The sequence below is a fragment of the Furipterus horrens genome, unplaced genomic scaffold (assembly GCF_987537825.1).
Source record: "Furipterus horrens unplaced genomic scaffold, mFurHor1.1.pri manual_scaffold_6, whole genome shotgun sequence".
Classification (NCBI taxonomy): Eukaryota; Metazoa; Chordata; class Mammalia; order Chiroptera; family Furipteridae; genus Furipterus; species Furipterus horrens.
In genome coordinates, this window is record NW_028327176.1 from 128,731,590 (window position 1) to 128,747,379 (window position 15,790).

The following is a 15,790-nucleotide window of genomic DNA, read 5'->3' on the forward strand; positions in this document are numbered from 1 at the left end:
TGTTCTAAGCAGGAAAGAAGGAATGTAACATTAAACTTTACAACTGATAACTTATCAATTTGGGTGAGCATACCAAGAAGCGTGGATTCAAAATGCTAGTCTGAGCATCTGGGAGTGACTCTAACATAGTGGCTCTCAAACTGAAGTCCCCAGACCAGCAGCAAAAGCACTGCTGCTCTGGACTTACTAGAAATGCACATTCTCTGGCCCTTCCCCAGACCTACTAAATTAGAACCTCCAGGTTAGGGTCTAGCAATCTGAATTTCAATAAGCTCTCCGTGTATTCTTGAGGCAGGTCCTAGAACCACAGCCAAAAAGCACTTTTCCTTCTTCTGCATAGGAACTGTTATCAGAGTAACTATGTATGGGGGGAAAGGACATACCCAGACTTTTCAGGGAAACAGACTCTAAGCTGATGCTACTCCCTGGGGACTCAAATGTCACTATATGTTCTACTAATCTGAGTAGAGGCTCTATGGGGATTAGGTGATAAAACAAAACTATATCCAGTTGATGCATGAGACTATCTGTGGTTATTTCCCCAGTTTCCTGAATATATAATTGGAATAGAAATACTTTGAAACTAGCAGAGCCCCGACACTGGTTTCCTAATTTCTGCAAAGACACAGGGCTAGTATTCCATCATAACTCCAGTTAACTTGCATATCAGTTTTGTGCAAAAGATGAAGGAATGGCAGTAGGTTACTGTGAACTCTGGGAACTCAACCAGGCAATGGCCACTGCTTGTAGAGATCCAGATGTGTCCTCCTTTCCAGTATAAAATCAGCACAGCTCCTGATTCCTGACAGGCAGCTATCAAACTGGAAAATTCTTTTATCTCTATCCCAATAAACAGAGCCTGTCAGAAGTAGTTTGCTTGCATTGGGCAGGATGCCAGTACGCCCTCACTGTCTTATTTCAAGGGTATCAACATCTCTGGCTGTCATAATCCCAGAGGATATCACTTTGATGACATTAAACTGATTGTATCGAGTGGGCAAGAATTTCAAGTATGCTAAGTGCCTTGATAAGATACATGTATATCAAAGAGCGAGACAGACACTATGAAAGTTCAGGGACCTGCTACGTCAATGATGTTTCTGAAGGTCCAAAGGTCCCCTCCATGTGAAAGACAGACTGCTTCACCTTACATTCCCTATGACGAAAATGTAGGCAACATTGGCTGAGCTCTTTTGGTTTTGGAGGTAACATACACATCATGTGTGTGCTGCTCTAAACAGAATACCTGGTACAGTATCAAATGTAAGTAGGGTTCAGGTGAAGGCAATGCTGTGCCACTGCTGCAAAGTGGGGCCACGTGGGCCTTTGCTCCTGCAGATGTAAAGGTGCTGGAAGTGTCTGCAGCAGATCCAAATGCTGCAGAATGTCTCTGGCACACTCCACTAGGAAAATAAAGTAGAAGCCTCTAGTGCTTTGGAGCAGAGCCATGTCTTCTTCAGACAGTAACTAATATCCTTTGGAAAAATTGCTCTTGGCTTGCTTCTAGAGACTTAGATTCTGACTACAGAATATCAAGTGATCACGAGACTAGTGCTATCTAATATACCAAACCATAAAGTTGGACAAGTGCAAGAATATTCCACCACCAAATGGAAGTGGCCTATTAGAGATCAGTCTCCAGCAGATCCTGAACACCCATGTAGGTCATATGAAGACAGCTCGTATTCCCAGTGCACCTCCTCTTCTGAGCTGCCATTTCTCCCTCAAATCATGCCTATGACTAGCTGACTGAGGGAAAATGGAACTGAAGCTTGGTTTAGAGATAGTTTTTCAAGCTGGCCGCAGTTGGAAGCAGTTTGCTGAGTCATTATATCCCCACAAAGGGGTGACCTTGACAGAAGAAAGAAATCTTTTATTATAGGTCAAGCTTCAAGTAGTATAGCTACTTGATTTTTCACTTTATGTCCAAGGAAATATGATGAGACATACAGAAATACACAAGAATATGTGCAGTAACTAACTTCTGGCCTATATGACAAGGGACTCGAAAAAATAACATTAGAAGATCAGTGACAAGAGGTCTGGAAAAAAGGTGGATCGACCTCTCAGAATGAGGAAAGAACATGAGACTATTTTTATCCCATGCCAATGCAGGCCAAATGCATACACCACAAAAAGGCTCTCAATAATCAGGTGGGTAAGAGGACTCCATAGGGTGAGGAACTAAGTGCCATTGCTAAGTGTTCTGTCTGCCTGGGATCAATTATGAGCTTCCACATGACACCTCATACTCCAGGGAGGACAGAGTCACCCACAGAGGAACAGGATAAGGATGAATTCCTAGGATGAAGAGCAGTGATCTCTTTACACCATAACAGACAGTTTATCCTGGACATGGATTTATCATCTCTGCCTATATTGCTCTGCCAGTACCACCGTCTGTGGAATTCCTCACTATTATAGTATCTCACACAGCACTGTTCCTGTTTTTACTGCACACAAAGGGAGATAATGTACTCTATAGGATTCATCAGTTTCGTATGAATCCCAACAGTCCAGAACTGGAAGACCTTACATAATGATGGCATGGCCCCCAGAAGAATCCATTTCACACCTGCTCTGCTCTAGGAATACACCCTAAGAAGTTTGGGATGCTCATAGATACTCGGAACCAGTGATCAACATACTGGTTTCAACACCCAGGAACGAGAGCGGCCCCTCTGACTGTTGCACCGACAGGCGGCAGTGGCTCCCTGCTTCCTGCACGTCTCCGGGGCTGGCGTCACACACGGTTGCTAACCCAATGCAGTAGTCACTTATCATTATGGGGCCTATTCCAAGAGGCGAAGCCTGGAACCTAACTCCTTCAGTGGTTCTGAAATTTTGTTAAGCACCAAAATCCCTGTTTGAAATCTCTTCCTGCTTAAAATATCTAGAGTACTTTCCATTTTCTGCACTTAATCTTGACTGACGTGAGAATACACAGGATAATGTGATGTGAATGAGTCATATATTCAGATTTTTATGTATTAAGTCTGCAGTATCCAAATCTTTCTATTCTGATCCACTATTCAAAGACATCATTCAGTAGCTCTACCTACCAAGTAGGTTAATAACTCCATCATTGTAGCAAGCAAAAAGTTTGATAAGGTCTTTGAAAAGAAGCATAAATGCAGCATTTATGACACCATTTGTTAGCTCATTTGGATGCACCTAGAAGAAGATGAAAAGTTAACATGTTAAATCATATCATCAAATGACAATTTTTCTCAGAGCACATTAAAATGTTTCAAATGAGTACTAAGAAATTCATCCCTGTTTTACAAATGTTGTGTAATTCTTTTGGTAACCCTACCAATATCAAAAGATGGATTGCATTTTTCTGGCTTCAGTTTAACTCAATGAAGTTATCCTATCAATTGTAAGACATACATACATACATTCTATCTGATCAGTGATCCACAGACCAATCAAATCCACTGTTTGAGCATCTGGTCTTTTGTTGCTTTCACTATGTTATATTACCTTCTTCTACTTCCCCTATGTAATGTTCTGCATGGAAGGGTTCAGGCCCGCAGTAACCCAGTGAGGAAGCACAGCATGGGTAATAGACACCTTACCAGCTACCCCTAAAACAATTCTTGAGACTCATAGTATCCATCCATCCACCAAATACTCTAATAATCAACACAAAGAAGAATAATTTCTCCTCATCTCCCAATCCTTGTTCACATCTTCCCAAGCTCTGTTTTCTTTTTTCCCTTTATGGCTATTCTCTTTTAAGAAAGTACCATTATTGAGGGCAAGAAAAGCAAAGAAAAATAAAAATACAAAAAGAAAGTTAAGAGAAGCAATTCCATAAATACCTAGTCAAGATTTACTCTAAAATCTATCAACAAAACAAGATGCATTGCTGGTTTTACTAAAATGCCATAGGTGTTGGGTGTTTCAACTAGGATCCAATTATAGAGTAAACCATATAATTATAACAGAAATTTAAAGTTATTAATATCTGAGGAAGACTGTTTTAAAAAAAACACCAAAAGAGGGAAAGCTAACAATGTGAGTTAAGAATCTTATTATATGTCAGAATATTTTATTTTCATGAATCATATATAGATATATAATTACAAATTTTTATTTGGATATAACTTTAAGTCCAAAATAGAGATTTCCAGGTACTATTTACCCAGTTTCTCCCAATGGTATCATCATAAAACTATAGTAAAACATCACAGCCAGAATGTTGATTTTGATACAATCCACCAATCATATTCTCTAATTTTACTTGTGTTCATTTATGTGTGTCTGTTTAGTTCTATCAAATCTTACCACATGTGGAGCTTAGTGTATTGGCCACCACATCGAAGACACAGGTATAATTTTAAGAGGCCAGTCACATTGGTATTGTCAGGAAGATAGAGCATGACAAAACAAAAATAATTCTCTTTGGTGAATGGTATCATTTGAGCATCTGTATAACATGGCTTCCAACATCAGGCTGAGTTATTTAGCTGCCTGCAGGTACATTTTGCAGCTATATTCTGTCAAAGACAACAAGTCTGGGATTTCAATAATATACCACTCACATTTTTCCATGACTTAAGTAAATATCTGGTAAACTACTTGGACAATCTGGGCAATCTTCTCTACCATGCTAACAGTTCAACTAAGTGTTTATCTAACTAATGTAAATGAGGGACATCTATATCTGCTTCCTGAGAATATTTCAGATTTACTTATGGCCCACCTTTAAATAAAAGGCAATACTGATCATGTAAGAAATATTTGCTAGTGAGATACGTACATCAAATTCAAGCAGTGCATCAATTTGTCCCTGTAGTATTGGCATGCTCTTTAGTAGCTTTTCAGGAGCCATTGTCCTCATGACACCTTCGGCCCTACAATTTTTTTAAAAAAGAATTAGATAAAACTTCCTTGTGCATGGAAAATTCAAGACCACGTGTGTTGTCCTAGGCCATTTCCCTTTTATTTCCTTGTTAACCCTGTGGGGTGGTTTTGAGACACATAGAGGTTGTAGTTGACACCCCCTCTCTGTACTACTTCTTCTAATTCATTCTTATTCTTCAACCACACAGGCAATACTTTCTGTATCTCCCTCAGGAAGAAAGCAATGTACTCAGGATAAAAGAGGCCAGTGGAATTTCTAAATGGATTCTTTTAAATCTGTAACAGAGATAATAGTATTAAAAATGTAAGTTTCCTAAATGCTAGTTTGTTTGTTTCTGAGAAAAAGAAAACATGTCTTGGAAGTTTTTAAAGGACAGGGAGTACAGACATTACAGTGAAGTACCATCAGTGAAGAAAAATCCATGACGATATGCATAGTTTGGCAAAAGGAGATAAGGGTTTAGCTGTAGTGGACGCAGCTGGAGGTTAGTGCCAGAGGGTGGGTCAGAGGGGCTATTGTACCCTGTATGCATGCCCAAGCCTCTTAGGGAGCCCCTGCCTCCAATGATGGTCAGGCAGGGACAATACTGAAACAGGTGAGGAAAATGCCCAGGGAATGTGAACAGGCTGATGATGACAATTTTCAAGGTCTTTCTCATGTCAATAATAGGAAAGGCATCCCAAAGAGTTTTATGTGCCCATAAAGGGGTACAAAAGTTCTTAATAAAGCTGTGGACTTATGGTGGAGAGGCCACAATGCATCTGGGAACATCAACAGTAATTTCCCAGGGCCATGTAAGTAGTCAGAGGAAGGTATATGAACTAGAATCATCTCTAATAAGAAGTGAATGAAGTAAAAATCTTAATTTTTAAAAAAGTTCACCCACAACAAACTAATTTATTTTGAATAGGTTAAGTTTATCTTGTTCATCACCATGATAAAACAGTTCAAAGCTAAGGTTAGGTAAGATATAGAAAAGTAGAGTTATATCTTTTTGTGTGGATTACTGAGACAAAAATATTAAAGCTTCTACAATAACTTATTCTTCCAAGTTAGGAACAGACACAAGATTTGTACATATTTTTGGCTGAACAGTTCTGATTAAACTCAAACATCTATTTAGAGGGAAGTAACTGTTAATAAATAATTAAAATGTGTTTGTTTCAATGAGGTTTTCTTAATCAATGGTGAGTATTAATAATTAGTTCAATTATGGTATGTGTATGTGTCTGCGTGTCTGTGTAAGTGTGTAAGTCTGTGTAATACTAGGACAGTGTTACCTCTCAAAAACAGATTTCCACCATGTACACAATTCAGTTTAACCTCAATCAAAACACATTGAAATAATTATTGTAAACTACAGCCACTGTTCTTTTAAAATAACTAAATTTTCTCCATTTAAAATTATAGGTATATGTGTTTATGAATTTTGCATTGATTTTAACAAATACAATGTTATACCATTTCAACTTTGAGCATCATGTAAGATTTTATGGATGACAATATAAAGTAATGTATATTACAACCTTAAGGCTAAATTCAATAATATTATTGAGTTTCTTTTTTAGGTAATTGTAAAATGGGCCTTCATGATCAAAATTAGTTGGCATTTAAGTTTAATGAAAGTAATTCAAGTATGCCTTGAAGACTTATTCAGCTCAAATAAATAGGAGAAAGAAGAAACATACCCTTTCTTCACTCTGGCAAAATCAAACGCCATCTGTCTGTAAGAGAAAGCCTTTTCATTCAAATATCTACTATAGCGCCTTATGAAGGTAGACATATCATAACCTGGGGGAAGGAGAAGAGGAAATAAAACCAATTAGTAAAATACCTTCAACTGTACTTTACTTAGTACCAATTTCTTTTAACTCCCTAAATGTAAGTAATTCTAGGATGAGGTCACTAAGTATATTAGATGAGCTTTATTTAAAATCCTACTACTGCAGGTGAAGATGATTTGGGCATGAGACATTCCAAGACTATTCAGTTTAGTTAGGCTTCCATCCTCGGGCAGAATGTCTGTTCTGATTTATCATTGCATTTTTGTTCACTGTTTCAAGTAACAGACTGTTTCAGACTTAATATGTGTAGCTTCTGAGAACTTTCCCCTTGCTTGGTGTGCTTGCCTTATCATAATAGCAACCTACAGTAAACATGATGAGTGAACAGATGATTGCAATCTGAATTCTATTAATTTATAAAGAACATTTCTTTCAGACTATTATCTGATTTTTATTTTAATTGGGAAAGCATCTTTCATTTCACTGCTTCTTGCACAATTATAAACAAACAACTGTGCATCTAGCATACCCACTGTTACTTTTTAAGGTAAACACCTAAAGACAAAAGTAAAATTTACATGCTGAGTTTGCTAACCATAAGATATTTAAAAACTAATATAAACTACCTATATATTTTTAAATATTTACACAAACACCCAGTGGAGCTATCAGTTGTAATAATTTTATATTAATAGCCTCATTTCAAAAATTAAAAAATTTCACATAAAAGTATAGCAAAAAATGATTTAAAACATAAATATTCTTACCATGGGATCCACTTTTGTCCAAAAAATTGCTGAGATTGAATAGTGTATTTCTAGAGGCCAAATACTGAATAAATCTCTAAAAAAACAGAAAGAATTAAACACCAATATTATCAAATCGTATCTTTAAATAATTTCTGACACTAAAATAATTTTATTTTTACAAATTCTCACTTTTTTCTTTTACTCAGTTATAAAGTTTCCTAGGATTCCTGACTTTCTCTGGGGTGGCAGGAACTGAATAATGCTCACTGAGTTAGAATTAAATTGTATGATCTTTCATTACTGTATATAACAGAAATACCACAATTTAATAGGATTCAGTAGGCATCCTACACAAAGTGGTAATTTTTATTTTACTAATATTTTCAAAAATTAAACATTTTTACGAAAGCAATTTTCAGTTAAAGACACAAAGGAATATTTTTTATGGGAAAAATAATTTTATTGTTTCTTTTTCCTAACATTTTTGCTAAATATAAACAGCCATTTGAAAAAGAAAAATCACTATGCTATAATATTGTTTTCTAAGACAATATCATGGGGCTAATCTATACTTGAAATTCTGTTACACGCATAAATTCTTCTATTTGTTTATTTACTGAACTGGTCCCTGGGAATACAGAAATTCATTGCTGTATTTACATGTTACATACAGGATGGGGCAAAGGTAGGTTTACAGTTGTTCATATGGAAAATAACACAATATTCATAAATAATATAAGAATAAACTGTGTTTCACATACTCACATCTGTAAACCTACTTTTGCCCTACCCTGCACATTTAGGTACCAGTAACATTTAATACTCAAATATCTCTAATAAAATGCCTAGTAACATTTATTTTTTTAAAAATAGCTAAACAGAAGATTGAAATTGTATTCTAGATGAATCTGAACCATAGATTTTTCTCTTCTTTTTCTCCCAATTAGTGAAAACTCAAAAGGCCTTAAGTTTTTATCATACTTTTCCATAAAAGCCTCACTCCCCCACCAAAATTAGAAAAGTTTACTTAGTTTACCTCATTTCCATGCACCATAAGATGATGTGTTGTGACTAAAGCTTTAAATACAACCACCCAGCTACTGTTCGTTGCCCGCTCAAAGAGCGTATCGGCCATCTGAGGAATATTAACATTGGTCTCATTGGTAGCCTGGATCAAATCTATTAAAATAGAAGATAGAAATCAATGATATTAATCATTACACACAACAATTCATTTCAAATTTTAAACATTTAAACATGTTTACTAAAATGTAAGTCCAAAATTGCTGTGACAATAGTTAATAAAAATTTAAAAATTAAACTATATTATTTCCACCCATATATTTATAGATACATTTGTTAGCCAATGTATTTGTTTTTCCTTGAGCTTATTTTTTCTATTGAATTCTCTTCTATACCCTCTTCTGATTTTTACCTGTTTTCTGTTACCAATGTCAGTTATTAAAACTACAAACTCAGGAAGGCTAGGCCTCATATTAATCATTTTTGTTATCCCTCCAAGCATAATTGTTTCAAACACGTGGACACTAATTCTATGCATCATTTGAAATCAATAACATAAATGCATTTTTTAAAATGCCATAGTTAAAAGCATACTTCTGTTAGATTTTAATAGTGATGGATACAAGTAAATACATTTGTCACTTAACTGTCAGAATTATAGTAAACAGTAAGAGGAATAAATTTCACTATGCCCATTTAAGCTTTTGTAGAACATCATGCATACATTAAATTACTATAATTTAACTTGTGTTTCTAAGAGAGTAAAATTTTATAATACATTCACTATCTATACCTACAAATTAGCAGTATGATTCCAGTCTATCTCAGGAAAAAATAATTTATGTAGTGGCAAAGAACAACTGCCCAGCATTCAGAAAACATGGTGAGTGTTGTCAAAATGTTAGCAGAGGCATCCAAAAGTCATGTGCTAATGAACAGAACCTAAGCCACACTGGGGCCATGGAAACTGAAGAGGAAAGAAATTAAGACTTCTTTTCAGGCCATACCCACCACGCAGAGAACCACATGTGATACCCAGTTCCTAGGAAATCCCATGCAACAAATAGAGATGAATCATGCTTTCCTTTACTCAAAATCTACACTCAGTAATCATTAAGCTATTTATCTGTTTTATTCATTTCTCTATTTTATAATAAACAAGATTTTAAAAGGTTAATATTCCATCACTTAAATAGCTCTTAATTTCTAGACTAAAGTGTATCAATAATTATTCTGAATTATAAGTGGATCAAATCAGGCTTATTTTTTATTTTATTTTAAATTCCAGTTATCATCCCTATCCTCTTAACACCCTTCACTCAATATTTTTCTTTATTGGCATTCTAGTTATCATTCAAGAAATCTTTTCTAATCCCTTTTAAATGCATCCTCATGTGACCTCCCTCTGTTTTAAAACATGAGGCATTTTTTTCTTGCTAGGTGTTCAGATTAAGATGTGTATCTGTCATAAGTTCCTACCATACCAATCTCCTTGAAGATAGAAACATTCATACTAATGTCTGTTTCCTGTGCAGCACTTCACAGAGCACAGTCCACAATTAACAGCTGTTGAGTAAAATGTATAAAAACTATACTTTAGTTCCAAATATAAACAGTCATTTGAAAAATAAAAATCATTACACTATACCATCGTTTTCTAAGACAGTATCATGGGACTAATCTATACTTGAAATTCTGTCCCAGTCATAAATTCTCCTATTTGTTTATTTACTGAACTGGTCCCTGGGAATACAGAAATGCATTGATGGTCAGAGGACACAAATACACGTTCAGATAACAGAGGAATCCCTTTAAAAGGTGAGTAAAGAGAAGCAACGTAAGAGAGCAGAAAGAGCCCTGGTCCAGAGCCCAGCTGCCCCTGCCTAGTTAAGTGACTCTGGGCAAATTAATGTCCCTTTGACTCAGGCCTTCATCTTTAAAGAGGGTAATAATTACTACTTTTCAGGTCTATTATGAGAAGTGCAAGTGGTCCAAACAAAGCAGGTACCTAAAATAAGTGTTTGTAAATACTGTTATACATATACTGCATTATGAGAACACAGTGAGATATTAGGAAAGATTCCATGACAAGGACCCTAAAGTCAGCTATGACATGTGAGAGGAATGAGAGGTACATTTTTCACAAATATGCCAAACAGGGAGCCATATGAGGTGGTGTGCCCTTGGACAACTGTGGTGATCGGAGGGCTAGGTGCAGGCAAGTGGTGGGGAGAAACTTAACTAAGAGCTAAGAAATGGCCAGTGAAGGATCTCACACATGACATTAAAGTGTTTGGACTTCACTCTATGAACTAAGGGGGTCCATGAGAAAGTACCAGTAAGATTTCACTTTTACTGTCAATCACGTTATTCAACAACTACTAAATACTCTCTGCAAGCTAAACAGAGGCACAGGATGAGGAATAATCATCTTTGCCTGGAGATACTAGAAGACAAAGAAGTGGCAAGTTAGAAAGCCCAGTTAAGAATCAGAGATGAGGTGAACATATACACTGTACTAAACAAAACACAGTGGAAACTAGGGGAGATGATGAATAGAATAGAAAGATATTTATGAGGTACAACTGATAGAATTTGCAAGTGAGGAGAAGGATATTAAGAGGTAAAGGGAAAAGGAATCCTGAATAAGCCAAGGTTTCTCGTTTGGGGTCCATTAAATGCTTTTTATTGAAATGGAAAGAGTTGTTTTCAAAGGAGATATAAACTATAATATTTTGGACATGATATATTTGAAATAGCTGTTGAAGATCTAATCTGAGATATCTGATAGGAGACTAGAGGTATGCTCTCGATTTCAGAGAACACTTTTGGCCTAGGTACAAATTTTGGAGTCATCTGCAGTGAAATGAGAGCTGAAATCATGAAAGTAGAAGAGGTAACCCAAATATAATACAAAGAACCAAAAAATTATATTATACATAAGAAAAGAAATAAGAACCAAAGCTAAGAAAGACCAATGTTTAAGAGTTGGGGGGGAGATTAGGGGTGAAGGAATTGAGCAAAAAGAAAAAAGGACTCATGGCCATGGAAACAGTGTGGTGATTGTGAGGAGCAGGTATAAAGGGGTTAAATGGTAATGGAAAAAGTACAATTAAAATAAGTGAATGAATGAATGGATGAATGAATGAAATATTAAAAATGAAATTAATAGAAGAAAAGGAAGTGAAAGAATAGTCAAAATGGTAAAAAGAAGCCCAGGAAAGTGAAATTATGGAAGCCAATTAAGAAATTGGACTATATTAAACTAAGAAGTTTTTGCACAGCAAAGGAAACCATCAACAAAACAGAAAGACAACCTACCGAAAGGAAGAACATATTCATCAATGATACATTTGATAAGGTGTTAATATCCAAAATTTTAAAGACTTCATACAACTCCACACTGATAAACAAACAGTCCAATTTAAAAATGAGCAGAGGACCCAAACAGATAGTTCTTCAAAGAGAACATACAGATGGCCAATAGAATCATGCAAAGATGCTCAAAATCACTAATCATCAGAGATATGCAAATTAAAACCACAATGAGGTATACTTCACACCTGCCAGAAAGGCTATAATCAATAAACTAACAAACAAGTATTAGTGATGATGTAGAGAAAAGGGAACCCTCATGCACTATTGGTGGGAATGCAGATTGGTGCAGCCATTGTAGAAAGCAGTATGGAGTTACATCAAGAAATTAAAAATGGAACTGCCTTATGACCCAGCGATCCCACTTCTGGGAATATATCCAAAGAAACTCAAAAGGCTAATTTGAAAGAATATATACAGCCCTCTGTTCATTGCAGCATTATTTGCAATCACCAAGATAAGAAAGCAACCTAAGTGTTCATCAGTAGATGAGTCAATAAAAAAGCAGTGATATATAGATACAATGGAATATTACTTGGTCATAAAGAAGAATGAAATTTTAGCATATCTGAAGGTATGGATGGACCTGGAGGGTATGATACTAAATAAAATAAGTCAGACACAGAAGGACAAATACCATATGATTTCACTTATATGTGGAATCTAATGAGCAAAATAAGCAAACAGACAAAATAGAAACAAAATAATAGGTGCACAGAACAGATTGATGGTTGCCAGTGGGGAGGCAGGGTGGGAGGTTGGGAGAAAAAGTAAAGGGATTAAGAACTACAGGTTGTTAGTCACAAGACAGTCGTGGGGCTGTAAAGCACAGCATAGAGAACATGGTCAATAATATTAGGATAACTAAGTATAGTGCCAGATGGGCATTTGAAATATTGGGGGGACCACTTTGTAAAGTATATGATTGTTTAACCACTATGCTGTACACCTGAAACTAATACAAAATAGTACTGAACTGAACCTATATTTGAAAAATAAAATTACCAAAACCAATAAAGTGTTTGATGAGAGAGAGAAAGAAAGAAAGAAAGAAAGAAAGAAAGAAAGAAAGAAAGAAAGAAAGAAAGAAAGAAAGAAAGAAAGAAAGAAAGAAAGAAAGAAAAAGAAAAAAGAAAGAGGAAGGGAAAGGGGAGAAGGGGAAAAGGAAGGTAAGGGGAGGGGAAGCAGAGTGGAGGGAAATTGAAGGAAAAGGGAGAGGGGAAGGGGCAGGAAAAGGGAAGGGGAAGGGAAGGGAAAGGAAGGGAAGGGAAGGAAAAGGGGAAGGGGAGGGAAAAAGAAGGGGAAGGGTAAAGGAAGGGAAGGGAAGGGAAGAGAAGAAAAGGGAAGGGAAGGGAAGGGAAGGGAAAGGAAGGGCTTCAGAAATTTGAAGAAACAATTAGGAATCATCAGTGTCAAATACTATGGGAAGTCTTAGCAAGCTAATCTCCAAGAATAGAATGTAGAACTAGGGAAATGCTAGCAAATCCTAAAGTATTTACTCTGACTCTTTATAAAAAGTATTTGCCCACCCTGTTCTGTCAGAAAACGGGAAGTATGCATAAAGCACTTCTGATGCATAATAAAGATCAATGGCTGTCTCAAGGAAAAGCCGAATCATGAGCTGAACTAACCACTTTCTTCATAGACCACTGTTTTTATTTGCAAGAACAATAGACTTCAAACCAATAGTGATTCAGACTTAACATTCAGCAGTTATTTTCTCAAAAATAAAGTGAGCTTGTCCCTTCAAAAAAAAAAAGAATGATAGTACTGATTGCCAATGATAAAATTTAATCTTTCAAGTAAAGTTTAGTATTTTAGAAAACTTGCATCTACCATGCTAAGCTTAACAGTTTTCCAGTTCTTTAAGACTTTCCTGATAAGATCATTGGTGACATCAGATCAATTCAGCCCTGGCCAGTGTGGCTCCATTGGTTGGAGAACCTCTGATATCCAAAAGATTGTGGGTCCAATTCTGGTGAGGGCATATACCTAGGTTGCAGGTTTGATCCCTGGTCCTGGCATGTATGAAAGGCAACCTATCAGTGCTTTTCTCTCGCATCAGTGTTTCTCTCTCTCCCTGCCTCTCTCTCTAAAAGCAATGAAAAAATGTCCTCAGGTGAGGATAAAAAATAAAAATAAAATTAAAATGATTCTCCCTTTTCTAATTGAATATCTGTGTGTGGCTAGATTTTCCTCATCTATTTCAACTAAAACAATATATCCCGAAGATTGGACACAGAAACAGATATGAGCAACCATCTTCTATTAGCAGGATATTAAAGAGTGTGTAAAGATATAAAACAATACCATTGTACTCACTATATTTATTGTTTTGGAAAATAATAATTTTTTCCTAAATGTATTATTCATGTTAGCATGTCAATTGGTTTATTATTGCTGTTTAAAAATAAAAAAATATTTTAAAACTTTATCAGTTTTGATCTCTAATACAGTAATTATCTAAAGACATAATGCACACAAACAAAAGCTCTTTTATTTAATTCCTCAATATTTAAGAGTACAAAAAGTCTTAAGACCAAACAGTTTGATCGCTGCTAGTCTAAAGAACTGGTAGGTTGTAGGGTATGCACATATTTAACTTAGCCAAATGTTTTTACATAGTGATTGTACCAATTTGTATTCTCTTCAGCAGTTTATATGAGTTTCTACTACTTTATTTCCTCACCAATAAAGGATTTCCATTTAAAATTTTTCAAATAATTAAAAAACAAGGCATAGACATAAATATGCAGGGAAAATATTTTTTAAAATTGTGATAATCTAAATGCTAAATATCTCTGTCATATTTGAAATTCTTAGAATTCAAAGTCTTAATTGAACTTGGGGAGACAGATATGGCATCTTTTTTAGTAGTTTTAGAAATAGCTTTATTGAAGTATAACTGACATACAAGAAAATGCACATATTTAAAGTATATAATTTAGTAAGTTTTGATAGACATACACACCCATAAAACTATCAGCAAAATCTAGATAATGATCATATCCATCACCTCCAAAGGTTTCCTCAAGCCTTTTTACAATTCCTCCTTCCTACCCCTCCCCATTTTCCATCCCTGTTCTCCCTCAGCAATCACTAATTTGTTGCCAGCCATTATATATTAGTTTGTATTTTCTATAAAGAGAATCATGTTTGGGGGGGCAGGGGACAAGTCTGGCTTCTTTTACTCAGCATAATTATTCTGAGACTCATTGTTCCATGCATCAATAGTTTGTTGCTTTTTATCAGTGAAGTGTACTTGCTGTATGGGCATACCAAAATTCCATCCAGTCACCTATTGATGGACATTTGGGGTGACTCCAGTTTTTGGTTATTACATATAAAGCTATTATACACACTTGTGTACAAGTATTTGTATGAACATAGGCTTTTATTTTCCCTTGAGTAATTGCCTAGGAGTGGAATTTTTAAGTTATTTGAAAGTAACTATTTAGAAACTGTCAAACTGCTTCCAAAATGTCTGTTTCTTGTTACATTCCCACCAGCAGTTTATGAGCATTCCAGTTTTGTTTTCTTTTTGCCATGCTAACAGGTGTGATATGGTATTTCCTGGTGGTCTTTTTTTTGCGTTTCCCTGATGTCTATCAATGTTAGACATACTTTCATGTGCTTTTCATTAATTTATTTGTCATTGGTATACATTCTTTGCTTATTTTATTGGATTGCTTGTTTCTGATTATTTATTCTGGATCAAGTCCTCTATTAGATATATGATGTATAAATATTTTCCCCAACTCTGTGGCTTCCCTTTTCACTCTCTCAAAAGTATCTTTCAAAGAATAGTAGTTTTTAAATATGAAGTCCTATTTATCACGTTTTTCTTGTATGGATTATGTTTTTGGTGTCATCTAAGAAATCTTTGCTTAAGTCAAGGTCACAAAGAATTTTCCCCTATGCTTCTTCTAGAAGTTTTATAATTTATGGTTGTAAAGTTAGGTATATAACATATTGTTTTTATAAAT

The 15,790-nt window shown here is 35.5% G+C and overlaps 1 protein-coding gene across 1 annotated transcript in view; it reads right to left on the reverse strand.

Annotated features, from left to right (window-relative positions):
• SNAP91 (synaptosome associated protein 91) overlaps positions 1-15,790 on the reverse strand; it is a 136,522-nt gene that overhangs the window by 89,399 nt on the left and 31,333 nt on the right. The window contains exons 3-7 of the mRNA XM_090279625.1: positions 8,443-8,585; positions 7,425-7,500; positions 6,562-6,664; positions 4,769-4,862; positions 3,063-3,174 (exon numbers count right to left, since the gene is read on the reverse strand). Of these exons, the coding sequence (XP_090135751.1) occupies positions 3,063-3,174; positions 4,769-4,862; positions 6,562-6,664; positions 7,425-7,500; positions 8,443-8,585 (528 nt within the window). The remainder of the gene's footprint in view (positions 1-3,062; positions 3,175-4,768; positions 4,863-6,561; positions 6,665-7,424; positions 7,501-8,442; positions 8,586-15,790) is intronic.